General features: G+C 46.3%; 1 protein-coding gene across 1 annotated transcript in view; it reads right to left on the bottom strand.

The window, feature by feature from the left end:
- Positions 1-24,351, bottom strand: part of Dnah8 (dynein axonemal heavy chain 8) — a 252,302-nt gene that overhangs the window by 10,378 nt on the left and 217,573 nt on the right. Inside the window, exons 90-92 of the mRNA XM_076557534.1 lie at positions 12,661-12,817; positions 9,945-10,097; positions 8,506-8,695 (exon numbers count right to left, since the gene is read on the bottom strand). Coding sequence (XP_076413649.1) covers positions 8,506-8,695; positions 9,945-10,097; positions 12,661-12,817 — 500 coding nt within the window. The remainder of the gene's footprint in view (positions 1-8,505; positions 8,696-9,944; positions 10,098-12,660; positions 12,818-24,351) is intronic.

Here is a 24,351-nt window from a genome sequence, read left to right as displayed (position 1 = left end):
TGGGATTACAGGCACATGCAGACACACCCAGTTTTTTATGTGGGTCCTGAGGATCTGAACTCAGGGCCCCCTGTTTGCAGGACAAGCACTTTCCTGCCTGGCCTGTCTCCCAGCCCTTTCTCTCAATTGTTAATGATCCCAGAAATCATCCGGGGAAGGAACTCCTGTAAACACCTAGGTTCTCATCTGGCAGGTGGGTCAAGACTGGGACCTGGGGTTCTGTATCTCCGTGATGCAGCCACTGCAGGAGGACCACACATCAGTTATCCAGGGTCTAAAGTCAAGGTTCTTGTCACATTAGAATGACTAAGGGTACTCTTGAGAAAACTGATCATCGAGGCTCTCAGCTCTAGAGTCTTGAGGTCTTAACCCCTGAGATTAGGACACGATTGGTTTTGGGCCCCAGCCATTAGTATGTATTAAAAATGTCCCAGATGATTCTGCTTTGGAAGGCAGGCCTGAGGACTGCCACTCTGTCAAACGCTCTCGCAAGACAGGCCACTTGCCGGTCCCCGACCCACATTTATTTTAAGAACCGGGTGGACAAAGGGGAAGGGCAACACTTCTGAGCACAAGTGCAGTATCTGGAAGGCTGTCAGGGGATGAGCTGGCTCTGCGGGGACTCTAGAGAACACAGGTACTCTGTGTCACTCCTCTAAATGACAGGCTCTGTCAGAATCCATGAACACAGTAAGGCTGGGGCCCTCCACCCCAAATGGCTGGTGTTCGGAAGTTTAACTCCTGACACATCCTACCCTCTCTCGGAGTAACTGGTTTTCCTTGGACCCCGCCAGTATCAATTCTTCTCTCCCTCCAAACCTTCCCATTATGCCCTCTGGCATGGCTCCATTTCCACACAAAATAGTCTCTCTACCTATTGCTTTTACAGGAATCAACCCTGGACACATAAGCACTTCCCAGTCATTCCTCCACCCATCAGGAGAACCTCTCTGCTGCCCTGACAACCACAGCCTGGGGCGACCAGCCCTCCTTCCCTTCATCATCCTTGCCATTTGTCCCTAATCATTTCAGTAACCCACCAACACCTGCTCCGTGTGTGTGTGTGTGTGTGTGTGTGTGTGTGTGTGTGTGTGTGTGTGTGGTGTATGCGAAGGCCAGAAGCCAATGTCATGCGTTTCCCTCAATTGCTCTCTCCTTTACGTTTTGAGACAGGAGCTCTCCCTTGAACCGGGAGTTCACTGATGGAGCTGGACTAGCTGGCCAGCAAGCCCCATGCATCTTCCTTGTCTCTGCATCCTGGATGAAGGGATGCTAGGTCTGGGCCGAGGTCCTCAGCCTTCTTTGTGGGTGCTGGGGATTGAACCCAGGTCCTCATGCTTGCATTTCAAGCACTTCACTGGGTCATTTCCTAGACCCCTCTGTTCGTCTTCAGGGTCCCTCCAGCAGTCTGGCCTCTCCGCTCCTGACTTTGTCACTTCCGTATTTATTTATTTTATTTTGTATGTGTGGGGGGGGCGGGGGGGAGGCAGGCACCCACATGTATGTGCTGTGGTGCACATGTGAAGGTCAGAGGACAATGTATGGATGTGAGCTGTCTCCTTCTACTGTGTAGGTTCCAAGGGACAAACTCAGGCCATGAGGCTTGGTGGCAAGTGGAGCCATCTTGCTTGCCTGGACCACAACATTTGCAACTAATCAACTCCACCTCCTTTCTTCCCTGCCTTATTAGATCCTCCCTTCTCACTGCATGTCAGACAAAGCCCCAAACACAGACAAACTCGGAGAAGAGACCCTCCTCTTACAGCAGTGCCTCACTGTTGGGGGATACCAGCAAGTACCATACAGCTGCTGTGCAGAACCTCGGTGGGTTTCAAAGCCCCCGGTGTCCTTCCTTGTCCCCACCAGCCCTCTTCCCCCAGCTTCTGTCACTTTCCTGAAATTCTTGCCCCCAACATTTTCTTGCTCCCAAGATAATCTTGCTTCTGCCTTTAAGTGGAGGATAGAAAATTCCCTTCACCTTTTAGTACCAAGCCTGGACTGTTATCCACTGTGAGCAACTGTCTTAGTCAGAGTTTCTATTGCTGTGACGAAACACCATGACCAAAAAGCAGCTTGGGCAAGAAAGGGGTTTTGGCTTACATTTCCACATCATTATTCATCGTTCAAGGAAGTCAGGCCAGGAGCTCAACCAGGACAGGAACCTGGGATCAGGAACTGATGCAGAGGCCACGGAAGAGTGCTGCTTACTGGCTTGCTCCTCATGGCTTGCTCAGCCTGCTTTTCTATAGAACCCAGGACCACCAGCCCAGGGATGGCACCACCTACAATGAGCTGAGCCCTCCTCCACCAATCACTAATTAAGAAAATGCCTTTACAGCCCGATCTTATGGAGGCATTTTCTCCATTGAGGCTCCCTCCTCTGGGATGACTCTAGCTTGTGTCAAGTTGACACACAACCACCCATCCAGCACAGCATCTTGGGCCAGTCCTTCCCTGCTGGTCTTGTTATAACTGGAGAGGTGTCCAGGAATCCATCCATCCACGGGCCCCACAGAGTCTCTCCACTGACAGACACATCCCTCCCACCTTTTCTAAACCCTGGCTGGTATCCTTACATTCCCCCTCTCTCTCTCTCTGTGCCCCCTCCTCCTTCCCTTCAGCAGTATTTGAGTCGCCTACTCTTACCATTAAGAGAGAAAGAAAATCCTTCCTTCTTGCAAATATCCTCCGATGTATTTCTTTTCTTCAAAGTCTGATTTCTTCAGAGTACCCAGCAAATCATCCATATAAATTCTCTTTCTCTCTCTCCCTGGCCCCCTCCACTTCCTTGATTCACCCACTCATCTTAAAATCTGACCCCTCAAGTTCCCACCTGCACCCCAGGGACTTCTATGCCAACTGTGATCTTACTGCAAAATCCATCCAGCCGATTGGAGCCCATCTGGCTTGACCTCTGGCAGCCTCTGTTATTACTTACGACCTTCCCTTCTCTGTCTCTTCTGGGACCCGTGTGTTCCTGCTCCCCCTTTTCCAAGCTATTTGGTGGAGGGTCCAAGTTTGTGTGTTCTGGAGGATGATGCCCAAGGGGGCAGCAGAATCCTCATGAGGATGGCTTAGGGGACAGATGGCCAGACTGTGCAGAGGGGGTCACTGGAGAACAGAACTTCCTACGCTGGCTGTTGGCATTGAGTCAGTCACATAGAGAAATGAACAGCCACACCTGTGAGAAGAGGCAGCTAGGCCAAAGGCAGAGCCTGCCTGGGAAAAGTCACAAAGATGGCCGAGGGGCAGGAAGAGAACCAAGGAAGTGCACAGAGGGAAGCCAAGGTCTAAAAGAGTTTACCAGCACTTACTGCTCTTACGGGGGTACAGAGGACCTGAGTTCGGTTCCCAGAACCTACAACCTATAATTCCACTTTGAGGAGGGGTATCAGATGCCCCCTTCTGGCCTGTGTGGACACCAGCATGCATGTGGCACTGTGTGTGTGTGTGTGTGTGTGTGTGTGTGTGTGTGTGTGAGAGAGAGAGAGAGAGAGAGAGAGAGAGAGAGAGAGAGAGAGAGAGAGAGAGAGAGAGAATCCAGACTTGACATCCTAGCAACAGTCAAGGGAATGAAGTCAGCAGAAATGTCATTAGGTGGAGGTGGTCTTGGAGAGAGTGGCTTTGGTAGTTTCTGATGGCTGGCCAAATTACAAGGGACTAAATCGTTGGTAGCCACGGGCAAGACTAGGATTTTAGGAGACGTGGCCGTGACTATGACCAAGGCCAGTGCCTAAAGCCTCCTCTCATCCAAAGGCAGGCAGAAGCGCCTGTCACCCCGCAGAGGCTTTTCACTGAGTGCAGCGGTGGCGGGTCCCTCTGCAGGGGCACGAGGAGACAGCCAAAGAACTGACACGAGACGAGAAGTTTTTCCTGGTTCCTTTCCAATCCTGAAAGTCTATTAACCCTTGGCCCACTCTCCACCTTGACAAACAGCAGCTCTTGGAGCTGTTCTCAAAAAGAGCATTCGGAATTGCATTGCTCTGAAAACACTCTCCCTCGAACACACACACACACACACACACACACACACACACACACACACACACACACACGGTGGGGGGGGCAAGAAAACAGGAAAAAAAATGACCCATCTCTTTGCTTCGGCGACAGCCCTTCTAAGTGAAAAATCTTGATTCCTGTGAACGAATAAGCTGGCATTGATATCTGCCGCCAGTGACTGGTATGGCTTGGGGAGACACGGGAACCAAAACGAAGGTATCTAAACGGCACCATGCTCCAGACTGACTTAAGCATTTGGAAAATGATTGTGGCTGTGGGTTTCAATCTAATACAGAGGTGCGAGGCCCAGGGAGCTCGGCCAGCCTCCACCATCATGTCGTTAGCACACCTATGAGTCATTCGCGGCATTAAATGACAAAATGTGGCTATTAATATGAAGGCATCACAAAGGAGTCGGTGTCTGAGCTTGAAGTCCACCTCCCTATATTTCATCCCTACTGGTTTAGCCACATCCCCATATACAGGGGACACACACACAGGGACACACACACACACACACACACACACACACACACACACACACCAGAATACAAATCATGTGTACATAACGCCCTGAGAATGGTACAGGGGGCAGGGGGAAGGCCAAAAAAAAAAATTCCTCTGAGGGCTCTGAGAATCACAGCCTTAAAGAGTTTGAGAATTCCACGTGCTCAAACCTGCCCGGGCAAGCTAACGAAAGACACGGGCTCTCCGGGTCTGCAGAATCTGGTGATGAGTACCCCCACCCACCCAGCGAAGACGCAGCACCATCCAGACAAACAGAACAGGGTCACCGATGCGGCGCGCTTGACCATTTTAATCATCCAGTCTAATTGTCCACATGGCTGAGCTCATCAATGGCCACAGAAATAACTGTGAAGGGGCCTGAAAATACCAGGTGAGGCTCTGCGGTGTATGACTCAGCCTCTTCAAATATGCCAGACCAAAAATAAAATAAAATAAAAAAAAATCAAGCCAGTCACAAAGTGAGGGATGCTGCAAACAGTGATGGCTGGGATGTTGACGGGGTGGGGTGGGGTGGGGTGGGGGTTGGGGCGGGGGGGGGGGCAAATGAAGGATGTCACCTGTTGTTATGGTAGCACGGACCTCAAGTCACCTAAGTCTGAGAAGAACGGCCTGATGGGAAATACACCACACACGGTGTAAGACACCAGAGACTGAAGTATTATGAGGTGATAAAAATGTTCACATGTGAATAAATTTAGTTTAAATTCATTCCATTCATTTATCGTGGGGGGGGGCACGACACAGCACACATGTGGGGGGGGGGAGTCAAAGGACAACTTATTGCAGCTTCTTCTCTTTCCACAGTGTGGGTCCTGCAGTTTGAATTCAGGTCGTCAGCCTGGGCGGCAAGGGCCTTTACCCTCTGAGCTCGCTTGCCAGGCCCCAAACTCCTTGTAGTTGTGGTAAACTTCAGCCTCTTTGTGGACAGCACAAACGTGTGCTTTTTTACTTAAATGTGTGGGGTGTTATTTTTAAAGCCATCCCCTTAAATGTTTTGAACTAAAAGAATGAGATGATTTTTATCGCAGTGACTTGGGAAGAAGACACAAGACTCGGGAGGTGAGTTCCTACCGGATGAGATCCGTTGTTAATGTTGGAGAACCCTTATCTGTTCGGACACTGCCTGCAGACACACGTCGGGAGGGGAGGGGCCGAGAAGCTCTCTGTTTGTCAGATGTGGCCAACTGATGTGGAACGGGAAAGTAATTTGTCCCTTCTGCCGGGAGGGGGAAAAGGAAGCAAGGATGTGATTTCTGTGCAGGAAGAGGTGACCTCCAGGCTGCTAAGCAGCAAGAAGAAAGCGATCATGGATAAGGGTGTGGGTGTGTGAGACTGTGCGTGTCTACAAAGGGTAGGGTGCTGGCTTGAATTCAGCGTGGACTTTCTAAGATGCAGACTTGAGAGAAAACATCAAGAGTCTCCCATGGACGCAGAAGTAAAGGATGAAAAAGGGGTTTGTCTTGTTGGTGGGTGGCACCGACATGCCCATCTATATTAAAAATTTTCAAAAAGAATTTAGGGCCTACTGAGATTACTCAGGGGTTCAGAGCACTGGCTGTTCTTATAGAAGATTCAAGCTTAGTGCCTAACAACTACACTGAGTGACTTCCAACTGCCTGTAACTCCAGCTTTGGTGAGCCAACACTCTCTGTTACATGTTACATGCACTCGGACCCACACGTATACATGTAAAATAAGAATAAATCTTTAAAATATTTATTTTTTAGTTTTAATTATGTGTGTATTTGTATCTGCGCACATGAGTGCAGTGCCTGTGGAGGCCAGAAGAGGGCATCAGATACCCTGGAACTATTACTCTGTGTAACTTGTTGTGGAGGTAGAAATTGCCATGGTTCATGCTATAAATTGAGAAAATGTTAAGGCACTTGGAAATGCATGGAACAGAAGCTGTAAGATTGCTCAGTGGGTATAGCACTTGCTGAGCAAGTCTCATGACCTGAGTTCAATCCTCACAAGCCACATCAAGATAGGAAAGAACCAATTCCACAAAGTTGTCCTGACTCTCCCTACACACAATGGCATATATGCCCCCATCTTCTCTCTCTCTCTCTCTCTCTCTCTCTCTCTCTCTCTCTCTCTCTCTCTCACACACACACACACACACACACACACACACACACACACACACACTAATTCATCTAAAAAAGAATGTGCATCCAACAAATGAACATGTATGCACAGAGGACAAGGGAATGCATGCTTTAAAGGCATGATAGTTGCTTAAATTCTACTTCTAAGAAGTAACTGAGTGTATAGAGTGTACGGCTCAGTAGATTGTCACCAAAGAAAGAGCTGTGTCACCCACATGCAGGGCAAGAAACAGTACATCCCACACCCCAGGAAGTCCTGCTGTGTCTTCATAAAAGGGGAGACCATGATCCTGTCTTCCATCACCCTGCATTCACTGTGCCCATCCTTGGCCTTCGTAGGATGGACTCCTCCAGGGCACTGCAGTGTTCACTGGGCTGCCTTCACTCAACGTTATTGATGAGTTTACCCTTATTGCTGCACATAGCAGTGATTCCTCCCAAATCAGTAAGAATGGACGCTTCTTTTTTTTCTTTCTGAGACAGGGTTTCTCTGTGTAACAGCCCTGGCTATCCTGGAACTCACTGTGTAGACCAGGCTGGCCTCAAACTTGCAGAGAGATCCACCTGTTTCTGCCTTCCGAGTGCTGGGATTAAAGGTGTGCGCCACCACCACCCGGCTTGAATGAATGCTTCTTAACTCACCGACTGGTGAAGCTATCGGGGTTCTGAGCATATAGACATCCAAATCCCTTCCTATAGCTGAGAATTATTTGAAGTAAGACTACCTACACTATGATGACACAATGTTGCTAGCTCTCTAGACCCTACAAGCTCCATGACATCAAGTCAGCAACTTTCTCGGAGAATGTTTCTAAAATGCAGGGATGGATGATGCAGAACAGCAGTGTGCTTTCAGGGAGAAGGGAGAAAGACCCCTCTACCCTCTACTCCTACCTCCTGGCCAAAGCTCACTCAATTTTTTTCAAGTTTAATTTTCTAACCTAAATCAGCAATTTTGGGCACATCTCCAGAGTCTCACACTTCGGCTTTATTTTATTTATTATCCATTAGTTGTGTGTGGGGAGGGCACGTGTTACCGTGTGTGCACATGTGAATGGAGGTCAACGGTCAATGTCAGGCATCTTCCTCTATCTCCACCTTATTTTTCAACTTTTTAGGGATCTTTTTTTTTATTTTATGTATATGAGTGTTTTTCTGGATATATGTACGTCACATGTGGACCTGGTTCTAGCAGAGATCAGGAGAGTGTGTTGGGTCCCCTGGAGCTGAAGCTACACATGGCTGTGAACCACTGTGTGGATGCTGAGAACAAATCCTGGGTCCTTCACAAGAGCAGCCAGTGCGAACAGTGGGGTCATCGCCCTCCACCCCCCATCCTCTTAGATGAAGTCTCTCACGGAACCTGGAGTGTGTCCATTTGACTAGCCTGGCTGGCCACCAAGCCCCCAGGCTCCTCCAGTCTGAAGCCTCCCAGCACCACCAGGACTGGATCTATTGAGAATCAAACTCAGGCCCTCATGCCTGTATGGCAAGCACCTTCCCAAATGACCCATCTCCTTTGCCCTGTTTTGACTTTCCCATCAACAGTTAAAAACTGAAGTTTGAGAGGAGATTTTTTTTTAACCCTTTCACCACAGGCCATAGCTTACTCATGTAGGTGAACAGGAAAAGGGCGGGGGGGGGGGGGGGGGGTTGGTCACTGCACAGTGGGACGAAAGTGACAGAAAGGATTTCAAAGGCTTCTGTGTACTCTTGGACCTCTGGAGGGCTGTCCCCAGCGCCCGCCAGCTGTAGGACCACACGGCCTTATGGAGTATACTGTCAGCATGCAATGCTGCCATCCAGCTGCTCATCCAGCTGCTCATGAACTTCTAAGTCAGCCCACTCCCCTGGGAGCACCTACCTTGGGGGTTAAAGAAACCAGTCATCCAGAACACGTTAGGCCTCCCTTCAAATATCCACGTGGAAAACTGAGAGTTCCTCTCCAGAAGCTCAGTGAACCAGAAGCCGAGGGTGGAGGAATCCCAGGACACCCTCTTCCAGAGCTGAGGTATGCGAGCATCGTACATGTTGTCCAGCGCATCTCTCAGGTTCTGAAGAAGACAAGGGTAAGATGTGTGACTAAGGAAGCGGGAGACATGGCTCGGCACCAAAGATCACATGTTGCTCTTGCAGAGAACCTGAGTTTGGTTCCCAGCATCCATGCCAAGTGGATGACTCATGACTACCTGCAATTTCAACTTCAGGGGATCAACGCCCTCTTCTGATCATGTGCACATATGACACACAAACACACAGACATATACATGACTAAAATGGAAAATCATATCTTTTAAAAATAGTGGCTTTGGCCGGGCGGTGGTGGCGCACGCCTTTAATCCCAGCACTCGGGAGGCAGAGCCAGGCGGATCTCTGTGAGTTCGAGGCCAGCCTGGGCTACCAAGTGAGCTCCAGGAAAGGCGCAAAGCTACGCAGAGAAACCCTGTCTCGAAAAAACCAAAAAAAAAAAAAAAAAAAAAAAAAAATAGTGGCTTTGTGGGCTGGAGATGGCTCAGCAGTTAAGAGTACCTGCTGCTCTTGTGGAGGACCTGGGTTCGGTTCCCAGCACCCACATGGTGGCTCACAACTGTCTGTAACTCCAGTTCCAGGGGATATGGTACCCTCTTCTCGTATCAGTGGGTACTGCACATATATAGTGCATGTACATATATGCAGGCAAAACACTCATACATATAAAAATGAATAAATATTAAAAATAATGGCTTTAGAAATACATGAATAGGAAACATTATTGGGGAGCTGGGAAGACAGTTCTGTTAGTAAACTGATTACCTTGCAGGCATGGGGACCTGAGACTCTCAGAAGCCACATAAAAATATCTGAGTGTGGGAGTGTGCATTACAATCCCAGGACTGAGGAGGCAGAGACCAGAGGATCTCTAGTGATCACTGGCCAGTTACCCTAGCCTAATGGGTGAGACACAGGTCCCGGTGAGAGACGCTGCCTCACAAGGAAAAGTGTCTGTCTCTGTGAGTTCAAGGCCAGCCTGGTCTACAGAGCTAGTTCTAGGACATCCAGGGCTGAGACCCTGTTTCAAAAAACAAACAAACAAATAAATAAATAAATAGTGACTGAGGAATGACATTTGAGGTTGTCCTCAACATGCAGGATCTCTCAAATGTGTATGCACACACACACACACACACACACACACACACACACACGTGTATAACCACACAAAAATGAACATGTGCACACACAGATACACACATGCAGGGAGAGAAAGAGAGGAAGAGAGAGATAAAGAAAGAAAGAAGGAAGCCAGAAGAGGGAGGTGCCTACCTCACTCATGATGATTGTCCCTTCAATAGCCAATTTGAGATCACTCAGGCTACTTCGGAGTATGGAAATGACTTTCTGCATTCTGTCAATCTCTTGTCTAAGAAATATGTTCATTGAATTAAGGTGTCCCATCTTTATCAGCCGAGCTTTCACCTAAAACAAAGGATAGCACACAATAATTTTTTTTTAAAGAGTCATTCATCATTTCCCTTCCAAATGACCTCTCCCGTTCTCTATTCTTTCTCTTTCTCTGGCTGTGTCTCCACAAGACCCAATGAACTAGAAACTATCTCTTGCAGAACCAGACTGGCTGTTAAATCCCCCATTTTCTGAGCTTCAAAAACTTCTGTTCAATTTAAATGATTTTTATATCCTACTGATTGCACTTAGTTGATAATTGGAAATGTTCTTTAAAAAGCTGAAATAAAATCGTACCCATTTCCTCTTTCAAATGTATTAAGTGTCAGCTCAATATTCTTTTGCAATCTAACCTTCACAAGAGTACAGCAGGACTTTTTGTTCCCATTACCCTTACAGAGTTGTTATTAGAAATGTCACAAAAAGTTAATACAGCCCAAATCTTTACAGAACAGTTACCGGTGAATACAATTAACTGCAGATCATGGTTGCCTCAGCTATGGAGGCTAAAAATGGCTTTCCCTAATCTAATCAGTGAAAATATTTGGCTTCGTGGGAGAGCCACTAAGTGACCTATCACTTGTTCCTGTTGGCAAATCATTTATTGACCACATGAAAGAGATCAATACCAAAGCCTCCCATGGTGGGAACTATAAAATATAATGATTAATTAATTAATAAGCCAATATACATCCACATTTCGGTTTAGTGACACATGGCAAGAAGAGATTGACTACGGAAACCAGCAGGAACCCATGAGAGGTCTTGAACTTTCTGATGGCCACAGTCCAAGAGGTTCTGGGAGTGGAAGGGTGATGGAGACACAAAGTAGAAGATGTGACCCAAGGAGGACTCCAAAGAACCATGAAGAGGCCAGCATCTGAGGGGCCCTCTTGCCTACAGTCCTTCCTGTGCCGTGGGATGTTAAGCAAGTTCTTCCAGCTGCAAGCGTCTCCACTGTACAGCAGCTGTGACATCCCCAGGGAGTCACAGATGAACGGAGAAAACTACTGCATAAAAGCCACTGGCCTGAGCGGGGCCACCTGAGCAGGGCAGAGCAGATAAACACCAACCTCACAGTCCAGCCAGTCAGTGGAGGACCAGGGCTCTCAGTCCCACTTACTAACTTTTGGGTGTCTCTAACTCCATCATTTACAATTTTTAAAAAATTGTGTGTGTGCGTGTGCGCATGCACACACGCACTGTATGTGCATGTATGGGTGGGCATCTTCAGCAGTCAGAAGATTCCCCAGGACTGAAGTTACAAGTGGTTTTGAGTTGCCCTCCATGGGTCCTGGGAACGGAACCCAGGTCCTCTGTCAGAGCTGCCAAGTGTTCTAAACCAATGAGCCATCTCTCCAGTCTCTAAATTTTAGCATCTAAAAACCTTCATATTATTTTATTAAGAAATAGGATCTCAGGCTGGCATTAAACTTGCTATAGAGCTAAGGATGACTTTGAACTTCTGATGTTCCTGCCTCGCCCTCCTGAGTGCTAGGATTACAGGTGTGCATCACCACACCCAGTTCATGCAGGGCTGGGAATCCAACCCAGGGCCTGATGCATGCTGGGCACACACTCTGCCAACTGAGCCACATCCCTATTGTGTTTTCAGTCTCCAGTGCTCTGCTCTGTCTCCATCCTGAACTCGTCAGCCTAGGACGGCACACACAGCATCCTTTGTTCACGATGACCCTGTGGCAATTCACTCTTTGGGGAACAAGACATTATAAAAAGACCACTTCAGTCCCACAAATAGGACATGAGGAACATCCTGGCATCTGCATGTATGTATGTGTACCATGCACACGTAGCTGCCTGTCGAGGTCAGAAGAAGGGAATCAGGTCCCCTGGAACTGGAGTTGTGAGCCACCTGATGTGAGTGCTGAGAACTGAACCCAGGACCTCTGATAGAACAGCAAGTCATTTTAACTGCTGAGCTCTCTCTCTAGTTCCCAGCTGCAGGTTTTAATAGAGAACCTTGTTGAGCATAACTTGGACCTATAGTCCTAGCTACTCAGGAGGCCAAGGTAGGGGGGTCACTTGAGCCCAAGAATCCTAGGCTGGCCCAGGCAATATAACATGACCTATTTCTTCATAATTAAAATATAATAATAATTGTAACAGAAGGGGAACACCCTAGAAAAGAGTATAATTTTAATGCTGACTATATTTCATGCATGATTATAGTTTAGCATAAACTGTTTATTAATAAAATCAAAGACTTGCTGTGGTCTCTTGCATGCTTCTCACAATGCTTCTGGGAGCAGCTGTCTACAGTAATGGGACTCCATTTGTACTGTGGAAGCTAATGGCATAATTAGGTCTCAATTTACAGATTTCATTTTTCAATAACATGCTTCTTATACAATAAAAGAAGGGCTGGTGAGATGGCTCCAGGGATAAAGATGCTCGCAGCCCAAACCACCTGAGTTTGATCCCTAGGACCCACATGATGGGAGGAGACAGCCAACTTTTGTAGGGTGTACTCTGACCTCCACATGAATGGTATGTGATATAAGGGGGGGGGTGCCCCTCACCTCCCAGGATCTCGCCCAGCAGGAAGGGTATGTCTTACCTCATGAGGCACATAGTCAGGCGGCAGCTTGCTCAGCATGTCCTCAGACAGCCTGTAGACGATGGCCTCCCGCGTCTCGCCCACGCCACCTCCGCTCTCTTTGGGTTGTATGTTCGTGATGGTTTCAAGGACATCCGAAGCCGTGTTACTCTGGTACCTGACGGAAAGAGTGACCGAGCGCTCAGAGTGAGGAAGGCAAACACAGCCTTGGAGATAACCCCCCAAGCTAAAGAGTGGGATCTCTTAAGACAAAGCCAGCGACGGACGAGAAAAAGAAAGGGGAGGGGAGGGGAAAGGAGGAAAGAAAAGAAACTTCACCATCAACCTACAGGAACGCGAACACCCGGGTTTCTGTTGGCTTCTAATATGGCGTCAAGAGCATCACAGCGGTAGTCCTTCACCTCCAGATAAAGGGATTCCTTAAGTGTCTTTGGTGACCCAAATTACCTTGACTGTCTCTTGCTTATGCAGCAGCTTGCGCTGGACACATGAGCACACCGTCTATCCTCCCCAGCTCAAGAACTGGGCACAAGCTGTCTACCAGAATATGACAGTTCACAACATGGAACAGAACCATCTTTTCTCCCTCCTTGGATTATGTGCTACTCAAATCTCTCTGGTCTGGTCTGCTTGATTTTTTGGTTCCCGTGGTGATCTACTGCTGTCCCTCCCTCCCACCTACTCAAATGCAGCTGCCCATCTTGAAGGTTCACTCCTTGGGGCCTGAAAAGATGACTCAGTTGGTAAAGCGCTTACGATACAAGCATGAGGAGCCGAGTTCAAATCCCCAGCACCCACGTAAAATGCTGGGTACGGCAGCATAGGAAATGTCAAGGGGAGGGGACAAGAAAATAGATCACCAGTTGCATGGGAGCTGGATGTAGCAGTGGAGATTAACCACAAACGGGTACACGGTTTCTTTCTGGGGCATAGAGACAGTCTAGAATTTCACTGCAGTGATGGTCACACAATTCTGTAAACTTACTCTATTTTTATTCTCCATCTAAATTTAGGAATTTTAAGGGGCAGATTAGACTTTGTTAAAATTATTTTTTCAAAAACCAAGGAGGACAACAATAGCATATCTTTGGAGAAGCATGGAAGAGTGGGCCATCATCAGGCTGACGCTTGAGAAGATTCTAAACAGCACAGTTCAGAGAGGAGGAAGGCAATTCCCTGCAAGTTTTGAAATGTAGAAAAGAATGGGCCAATGCTTGGGTGAACCTAAACAAGTATTATAGGGTAAAACAACACGGTAAGTCTAGGTGTGGGGTTAAAAAACAAGATAAAATTAAAATCCTGAAATGTCAAGAGGGGAGTGCTTTGGGTTACTTTTCCTTAAGAATTTATTTGCTCATTTATATCTATGTGTATATGTCAGTGTGTCTGTGTGTATATACATATGTGAGTGCAGTGTTCAGAGGCCAGAAAGAGTGTTGAGTCCCCTGGAGCTGGACTCAGAAGCAGTTATGATCATTTAAAATAAATGTATGACTTTCAGATTGGAAGAGAGGAGAAATAGAATCAGCAAAGGGCTGAAGAGGGAGGGGAAAGGGAAACAGGAAAAAAAGCGGTATAAAAATAGCAACATCTGGGACTCAGAAGATGGCTGGGTGGACGACACGTTTGCTATGGAAGCATGAGGTCCTGACTTTGCTCCTCAGCACTCACACTGAAAACCCGACATGGTTCTGTGTGTCTGTAGTCCTAGTGTTGGGGGTGGAGATAGGCAGATCTCTGGGACTCATTGGCTAGCCAGTCTAGCCAAAATGTCAAGCTCCAGGTTTAGAGAGCTCTGTCTCAAAAATAAGGTAGATAGTGATTGAAGAAGACATCCTGATATTGACCCCTGACCTCCATACATGGGCAAGTGAACCCACAAGGTACACATGCACACACCATACCCACTTGTGCACACATGCTCATACCACACACATACACACACACACACACACACACACACACACACACACACACATACACACACACTATTTTTAAAAGCAAAAGAATGGCAACATCTTATGTTGACTCTTCTTATTTTAAACAGTTTAAATATTATTTTATATTTACTCCATATATAGTCCAAATGCAATAAAGAAGTTTTTAAATACATAATCGTGTAACTGTATTTCTAACAATAAATCCAACTAAAGGCCTATAAAAAGCTATATAGTTGATAAAAATGAGGAAGTAGTTCTAGCTTCATTGTTAAAGTGAGATGTCATCTAAAATTCAGAATAAAATAGGATGCTACAAAAACCAGTTATGAACCCAGACTGGTTCACGTCTATGATCCCAGCACCTGGGAGGCTGAGGCAGGAAGACAGTCAGGAGCCTAAGTCCAACCTGGTGTTCATAGTGGGTTCCAGCATACTCTAGACTACAGAGACCCTATCTCAGATGACAACAAACCCACAAAACCAAACAAACAAGAAAGCAAACAAAACAAATAACTAGGCTCCTATCTTTATTTAGTATTTTGTGTACAGGTACTAAAAATGTGTATTTTAGAATATAGAAGTGTCTAGAAGGGCCGGGCGGTGGTGGCGCACGCCTTTAATCCCAGCACTCGGGAGGCAGAGGCAGGCGGATCTCTGTGAGTTCGAGGCCAGCCTGGGCTACCAAGTGAGATCCAGGAAAGGCGCAAAGCTACACAAGAGAAACCCTGTCTCGGAAAACCAAAAAAAAAAAAAAAAAAAAAAGAAGTGTCTAGAAGGGTATTTTGACAGTGGTATTTCTGCATGATAAGTTTTTTCTATAATCATTACTTTTTCTTTCATATTCCTCTGTATTGTTTAGTCTCAGAAGGTATGACTTTCAAGATAGTGTATTAGGAAAATATGATTTTATAACAAAATTGCAAAACCATTTTCTTTTTTAGAAATAGACACCCTCCTACCTCCATGGGCAAAGCCCATCTCAAGTGCAAAGAACTTGTCAGAGATGAATCAGTGGCAAATGTGTTGGGGGCATTAAAACACACCTCACAAACCACACCAGCCAGAAAGGCCCTCAGCTGACGGCGGATGTTTTTCTTCAGCATAAGGGAGAGAATGACACCGTTTTCTCTCAGCATGCCTAAGTGTGAATTAAACATCCTTCTGTGTAACTCAATGCAGCAACTGTCAGACACCTAAGGAGCTCCTGATAGCAGTATCCTGCTTTCCACTTGTGGAGGAACTGTGTTCTCTGGGAGCCAAAGGATCCTGCAGAGCCGGGGTTTGACCTCCTTTGTGAAGGGAGTTGAAGAGAAGGACATGCCCCTGTCTCCAGCATTCCTATCTGGCATGATGAACAGGTACAATACCACATGTGGATCCAGACATGTATGCAACTTCGCAGGGAGTTGTAGCCACGGTAAATGCACATGGCATCACATTTTATACATGGGGCTTTCGGTCCGTGTGGTCATTGTAAGAGTGCTCATGATAGAGTGAACGTTTGTAATTCCACCCAAAGTTTGGGAATTGTCTCCATTTTACCCTTTACATATGTGAATTTCAAAATAAGAGTTAACAAAAGTAAAAAAATAAATACTTGTTATTTGCATGCATGTGTATGTATGTCTGCCTGTGTGTGTGTAATGCCGGAGGCCAGAAGAGGGCATCAGGTTCCCTGGAACTGGAGTAATAGGAAGTCGTGACCTGCCTGACATGGGTGCTGGGAGGCAAACTCAGGTCTTCTGGAAGCAAAATAAGCACCTCTAACCACCTAGCCCCCAAAGTTGTCCCCAAAGTTGATTGCTAATAAATGAAAATTTATTACTTCAACCTATTTTTGTGTGTGTGAGAAAACCCTACTTAGATATTGGAGGTTTTAGAATGCATCAAAGTACATTTATTTTAACAGTGGAAAAAGGAATCTAGGGAACACACATGTAACCGAACACAGGAGGCAGGAAAGAAACACTCTAATAAAGTGGCTCAGAAAGCATCTGCAAGCTGTTCATGAATTTTGAGTGCAATCTGTGTGGTGTGTGTGTGTGTGTGTGTGTGTGTTTACTTCTCTTGACATATAACAACAGTACAGGTCACGATTCAAGTTTAAAAGTCATATAAAGTCTAAGAAAAATACGAATAACTCAGGCAAAAAGTCTGTGCAGACGGCTGTGGGGACAACGGAGGGAAATGCGTCACAGCCTGATATCTACGAGTTATTACCCCCGGGGTTTCAGACATTTTGATCTGTGTGTGATTCACATGAGTCCATCACCTCCCTCTGGGGTTAGATACAGTGAAGACAAAAGACGTGATGAATCACCCTCAGAGAAATGGAGAGGCCACCATGGCTGATACACTACAGAGCACAGCTGAATATCAGGCCACACTGGGTAGGATCACAACCCCCTACTCTCTCCTGAACACCCCGCATGCACACTTCCCCGCACCCCTAGATCCCTCTGTGTCTTACACTAAACACTTGCAAAGCACATCTACCGTCTTCAGTCTTCATTCACCTCTGCTCCCCACCTGAACCGTCCCTAACGTCTTCGCGGCTGGCCACCTGGAATCTGCTTCCTCTGGCGGAGCTTCCAGGTGCTCTTGGCTCCCAAGCTCTGCTGCCTCATCACTTCCAGCATCCACTCCCATCCTCTTCCCTACTGTCTTCAAATGATTCCTTTTATTTTTATTTAGGTGTGTCTGGGCGTGCATGCACACCTGTCTGCAGGCACCTGTGGAGGGCATCAGATCCCCGGAAGCCCCGATTACAGGTGGTTGTAAACCGCCCAGCGTGGGTGCTAGAAAGCAACCTCGGGTCCTCTGCAAAGAGCAGCGAGTCCTCTTAACTGCTGGTCCATCCCTCCGGCCTCCCTACCACCTACAGAACCAGCCCAGACTCTTTCCCTAACACACCAACCTTCAGAAACTGCACCCTGCCTGGGTCACACCTCCTTTCTGTCAGCACTGCTCCCCACACTCGGAATGAGGCGGACATTTCAGATGTCCTGACGTTTTTTATTTCTTCACCCCCATTCCTTGATTGCTCCATCCATGGCGTCTTGGTCCTTGCTGCCCACTGTATTCTTCCCCGTGTCCCCTCCTTCTCTCCCGTGATGAAGCTGCCTCCCCACAACGGCACGACTGGAATATGGCCTCTGCTGCTGGCTGTCTTTGATCTTAAATTGGGATTTATTGGAGTTTTAGTTTCTTTCTTTCTTTCTTTCTTTCTTTCTTTTTTTTTTTTTTTTTTTTGCCTGTATGGGGCATATACACCATGGCAATGTATATGTAACCTGATTTTAGAGTTTATCAGATTGTCTTACGTCTTTACCATCCATCCGTTTCCCTAATAGACAATGAACTTGGAGGATGAGAACTGCGTCTTCCTCTTCTTCATGTTCCCAAGCTGCCCAGACAGTAAGTTCTCAATAAATATTTGTTTGTTGAACTGAAGCCAGTTGGTTGGAATCTTATTAAACTTCAAATACAAAGGAGAGCAATTCTCCAATATTTAAAGGGCATGAAAATTTAATTATCTGCCCCGTCTTATGGTAAACATTTAGAGCATTATTACTACAAGTTTTTCCACTTCCTGACATTTCTCCACCTAAAACGAGAGATGAAAAACATGAGCGCGCGCACACACACACACACACACACACACACACACACACACACACACACAAAGGTAAATATATATCATTGGTTCCCTAACTGTTAGTAGTTTAAATTTGTATTTTCATGGCCTCTTTTCATAGGCTTTTTCTCCTCCCTCCGAGTTATCTAGACTTTTCTCATATTTTACATGGCTTTCAAAAACCCGTATATTGTGCCACACTTCAAAATTCAAGGAATGGATTGCAAACATCTTTACATGTTATCCCTCCAAACCACAGGGGAATCAGAGAGTCAAATTTCAAAACGAAGGAAGTTATTTTGTAATTATATCATCAACACGGATCTTCTAATGCTAAAGAAAGAAACCCACAGTAAATTTCCATTCTTGCTAAGAAGGTCATTCTGTCCTGCCTGGTCTACCTACAAATAAAATATGGAATGACCTGTGTCTGAGGGCCTGTGGGAGCTCTCTCAGCTGTCTTAAGCCTGCTCTGCACACCAGTGACAGCTGTGTACGCCACCATGGGCAGGCCATCTTGTTTTCTGAGAGTTCTGGAAAGTCCACGGGAGCCCCCGGATGAGGATCCTGATGGAAAGGCTGCAGCTGCCTCTGCTACATCTCCCTACAATACCACTTTCACGGTGGATAATTTCATTCTTTTATGAGGCTAAGAAGAGTCCTCCAAACACAGGTATTACTAAGGACCCCTCAAGAGCTGACCCACTTTGGATGACAGCAAGACAAGCACCCAGGTCCCTTCACCACCCATTTTATTAGACAGAGAATAGCGTTCCCTAGCATTCCAGGGTTGTACGATGTACAGCTCCTTTTCCACAATGTGATTTTATGTTCGCAAAGATACAAAAGGCAAAGCACCTAGTCAGCTGGCTCGGAGGGAGAATTGCAAATACCTTGCCTCTCCGCGCCTCAAAAGCCCAAGGGCTTTAGGGAAAACAGTCTCCACAGATGCTCCGAGATGAAGCATGAAGACTGTCATGATCCTGAGTTACTTCTTGGAGATTTCCCTTTGGAGTAAAGGTAAGAAAAGAAGCTATTCGGCCATTGTAGCTTAGTGGTTCGGGGAGTTGGAAGTCACAAATAACAAAAATGCAAAAGCATTCAAAGACAGCACTGTCTATAAAATCAACAATCAAACACCTAATGAGGTATCAGCGCACAGTTATTTCCAGATCATCACATGAAATATCAATGAGCATAATTTAAAAAAAATCTAAAACTCAAAAATTGCCAGTTAATTACAAAAGGAGCGTGTTTACATTTGCCCTACATAGAAATGAATGGAAAAGTTGTAATGAGGCACCTGATAAATTTCGGAAGGTAGAAAAATATGCATAGCCCACTAATGAGAAAAAGAGCCAAAATAAATAACTGCTTCTGACATCGAGATAGAGGAATTTGCGGAGTCTTTGGTACCTTATAAATCTAGATAATAAAATGTGAATACACTGTGCATTTTTATAGCTTCTGTCACCAAGATATCTACCCTCTTGGGAGAGATTTTACTTATTTTAAAGCATTTAATTCAGTGTGATTCCCCCACCACCACCTTCCGAGATTCAGAAACAAAGACCAAAGAGGAAGACCTGTGGTGCCCTTCTACAAATTTCTCTCCTTAGAGATTTATGGATGTGAACTTCAGAAGGCAGATCCTCATAAACAGGGGGCAATTCTTCACCACGGTCCATGACACCCATGGGACTATGGAGAAGCAAGATTACTGTTGAACGGCATGGCCAGGCAGATAAAGCGGTGATCCCTCTGGCTGGGAACATCCACACAGGCTGACTAAGCCACTGCTTTGTAGAGTCCTTCATTGTCTCACGGCTTCAACCATTGCCTAGCACACCCCACACGGGACTCTAACTTCCCTCAGAAGCTGTCTCCTTCTCCAAGCCTATGTTATCTCCACCCTCCCCGGCTGGAGACAGCAGCAGCACCTTAGCTCACACCATTTTACACAGACCTTGAAGAGCTGGCACTTGCTGGGGTGGGAAACGAGAGGCTGTCCTTAGGAAACTGTGTCCCTTACCACTTACTGCCTCCTGGTGGCCGCTGGGGGACAACCAGGGAGCAGGAGGCAGGAGCTAACGGAAAAAAATAAAACATTATCCTTTAAAAGCAGGATACTCTGGGATAGGATTCTAGTCACCAGACATTCAGGGTTTAGAGAAAGAAAGAATGAGGCCCAAAACAGTGACCAGGAAACCTTCCAAACACAGAGCTGTGGGACACAGCAGGAAATAGAAACAGGGCATGAAGCGCAGACAGGAGGGGACTAAGGATGGGAGAACCCCAAGGAGAACCAAATGGGAGGACGGGAATCCAGCCAGACCAGAGGAGCTAAGTGCATTAGTGTCACGGGCCAAAAGGCTTCTTCAGTGGGAAGAGTTGTCCATCAGTGGGAGAGACCCAGGGCTCTCTACCAGTTCCCTCAGAGTGTGAGAAAAGATTAAAAAGATCTTGGCACCATTTGGGGAGAAGCTAGCTTAGGTTTCCCGGAGTGAGCTGGCCAGAGGGCTTCCCACCTCCTCTCTACCACCCATCAGCAGCAATGAATGAACATAAGCCATAGAAGAAAGTTCTAGACCTTGCTCCATACTCAGGGAATCCTGTCAGATCTGTTTTATAACTTGCCCTGTCACTTCGGCCCATCCCACCACCATCCCTGATCCAGGCCTGCATCCACACATCCCTGGATTTACGCACCGGGTCTGGATCTCTAAGATGCTGTTTGAGGCTTCAGAGGTGCTCTAGATAAGGTTGGGGAGGTGAGAGATTGCATTGTGTTCTGCGTGCCCTGGACACTACTGACAAAGAGGGGGAGGGGTGTGCTGGAGTGGGGGAAGGGGGAGGCTGGGGGTTGGTGGTCATGGGTTCAGTTTGGGGCTTGAGTTACCTGACAGAAATCATACAACAGCCTGTGGTGCGACTTTGTTACCCCCTTTCAGCTCCTGGTGCAGATAGGTAGGGGGTCCCCGGTTAACACTTTTGAAGTTCCCCCTGTCCCTCCCCAACTCCCATCACAGACAGGTTAGTGAAGTCCTCAGTCCTCACCAGAGGAGCCTCTCTGTGCAGTGGGTGGCGGTTAACCCAGAGGCTCAGTGACTGGCCAAAACGCAGAGAAGTGGCAGTGGACACCGTCAACAAGCCCTAAAGCACACATCTGTATCACACCGTCTCCCTGAGACTCAGGAAACATCTGGGCAGAGGGGAGCGGGCGGTCTGAAAGAGCCAGCGGCCAGGGATGCCTGCTGTAAAAACAACGTCTTCTGGACACTATGGGGACACCGCACTCAAGAACTCATGGCAGCTGTGGGTCCCTGTACAAGATCTGCCCAGGATCAAGCCAGTCAACACCGCAGCATGGATGGAGGGGATCATGAGGCCCCACCCACCCACAGCTAAAGAGCTCCCAGCTGATGGCTGCTGGGGGAGGGAAAGATCATTCTGGAGGGAGGGGTGGTGGTAAGCTGTCCACACTTTCGTGGGTGGCCCCACGCTCATGCACATACTAAAGCACTAACTAGACTTAGTAGGTTCTATCAAGAAAGGGACATGGGAGGGAGACATGGTAGGAGGGCGTGGGAGGGACTGGACAGGAGAACAGATGGTTGACATGAGCAAAATACATTGTGTTCATGTATGAAATTCTGAAAGAATAAATAAAGAAAGAAGATATGAGGTCATACTGTTACCAGAACACTACATTAAAGAATGACCATAATACTCATGCATTTTGCAAATTAGCCTGGTTCTTTGCCACAGTGTGCTTTTCCCATCAGTGACTGAGGACCTGTTGAGCTGAGTCCTGTGCAAGAGGAGAGCCCTGGTTTGTGGTGTGGTCTACACCTGTGTTAATGTCAAGTTGGCCCCCATGGTTTCTCTGGGGATACACTGACTAACTGTAGCAAAGTGGCTGGCCATAGTTGCCTGACAAATTATTTTAAGGGAGCTAGAATATTCCTTTTGGAGAGAGACTAGAGTGGCTGCAAGCTATTGGATTTCGGACCAAAGGCTCACAGAGCTAGAGGTATGCACACACTTCCACAATCAGTTTACTGTACGTACTCGGCACTGTATGCACACATTCAAGCACAGACTACCTTGCAAAACTCCATGTAAGCAAACACAAAAATACAGATTCAACAGATGATTTTCTTTGATAATACAATTTATAAAACTCAACTGCAAATGGAAATAGATGTAACTAAACATGCCAAAAAAATAGCAACACTAAGAAGCACTGGGTGCTAATGGTTTCACAGGAGAACGCAACTCAATTTTTAAGCACAGAAATTGTTTGAGGGATTAGGAATACCCAATATTTTATAAAGCAAACATAACCACTGATTAACAATGAAACTGGATAAAGATCTCTCTCTCTCTCTTTCTCCTTCTCTCTCTCTCTCTCTCTCTCTCTCTCTCTCTCTCTCTCTCTCTCACACACACACACACACACACACACACACACACACACAAGCTCTTGAGCAACATTATTTATGAGCCTCAGTGCAAATATCTTCCCAGTGAACTGTTGACAGTCTACCCATGTGAAAAGAACAAGAAAAGACAAGGAAAAAGTGGTAGTCAATTTCAAGACTGAATGGATAACTTGGATTAGAAGATCCATTATATATTATTTAGCAATTTGGAGGATAACCATATGATATGTTCCATAGATACTGAATGGTATTGAATAAAATTCAGGATCCAATATTAATAAACATGCAATGATATCTGGGAGAAATACCACGGGGAGGGATGCAATGAGGGTACCTGACCAGATAATAAAACATCAGAGTCTTTGAACAGACCATTACAGCAAAGGAAGTCCAGACACGGGCCCACACACCCGTCAAAGTTCTGCCCACATTGAGGGAAGCATCTCCATCACTGATAAAGGATTACTGGATTGCCATTTGGAAAAAGGGGAGGCTTCACCCATACTTGGATGCCACAAAAATTCTAGATGGCCTAAAGAGTTAAGTGTGAACTGTAAAACCAGGCCCACACTAGAAGGGGGATTGCTCACGTGTGACCTCATATGAGAACAGGCCTTGTTGCGATTACTGTAGACCCAGATGAGATAGCAGCGCAAGCCATCATTTGAACACATAAAACAATAGTAAAACCCAATGACAAGCAACACTTCTGCCTTCAAAAGCAGGGGCAAACACAAATGAAAGAACAGGAGACAGTATTGTCAACATATATCCCAGATAAAATTGTGTGTGTGTGTATATATACATGCATGTACAATTTATATGATATATATATATATATATATATATATATATATATAATTAAGTCTTAAAAACAAAAAAAAAGCACTAAAATGGCTACTGGAGAAGAGTGGACAAGTTATACACCAACAATGCTTCGGTATAAGAAAGTTCACTCAAAATAAGAAAGAGTGTCTGTTTAAGTTTCATCTCCATGACAAAACACTCTGACCAAAAGCAACTTAGGGGAGGAAAGGCCTTGCAGTTCCAGAACGCAGCCCATCACTGGTTGGCACATGGTGGTATATGGCTGCAATCCCAACACTTGGGAGATGGAAGTAGAAAGATCAGATATTCAAGGCCATCCTCAGCAATAGAGCAAGTTCAAGGTCAGCCTGAGCTACACAAGACCCTGCTTAAAAAAAAAAATTTCCCAGTACTGGGAACTGAACCCAGAACTTGGTGCATGCTAGGAAGGTATTTATCAGAACTGTATCCCCAGCCTACATAGCAGTATCTTTTATTACATAATTATAATTGCATGGAGTTCTGTCCACTATTTTTCTTCCTACCCATGGAAAACCATCACATTCTATGGATTAGCCCTGCTGATCAGACTCCTTAGAATCTAGAAGGACTCAGCATTACTGACTCAGCCATCCAAAGTCTTCTGAGCACCGGGCACTACTATAGCCATGAAGGTACAGGAGTGAAAATGGACACAGGTTTTGCATCCAATTTGTATTTTAACTAGTGGCTGATAAATAAAAGCAAATAAATAATGAGAATAGACTATGTCTGTGGCTGATACAAGAAGAAGTTGGTCAGGGGGTAGGGTCTGGAGTGGGGCTTGAAAACGGGTTGCCATTTGTACTTAGGGTGACTATGG

The sequence above is a fragment of the Peromyscus maniculatus genome, chromosome 21 (genome assembly GCF_049852395.1).
Source record: "Peromyscus maniculatus bairdii isolate BWxNUB_F1_BW_parent chromosome 21, HU_Pman_BW_mat_3.1, whole genome shotgun sequence".
Classification (NCBI taxonomy): domain Eukaryota; kingdom Metazoa; phylum Chordata; class Mammalia; order Rodentia; family Cricetidae; genus Peromyscus; species Peromyscus maniculatus.
This window is presented reverse-complemented; position numbering and strand designations above follow the sequence as displayed.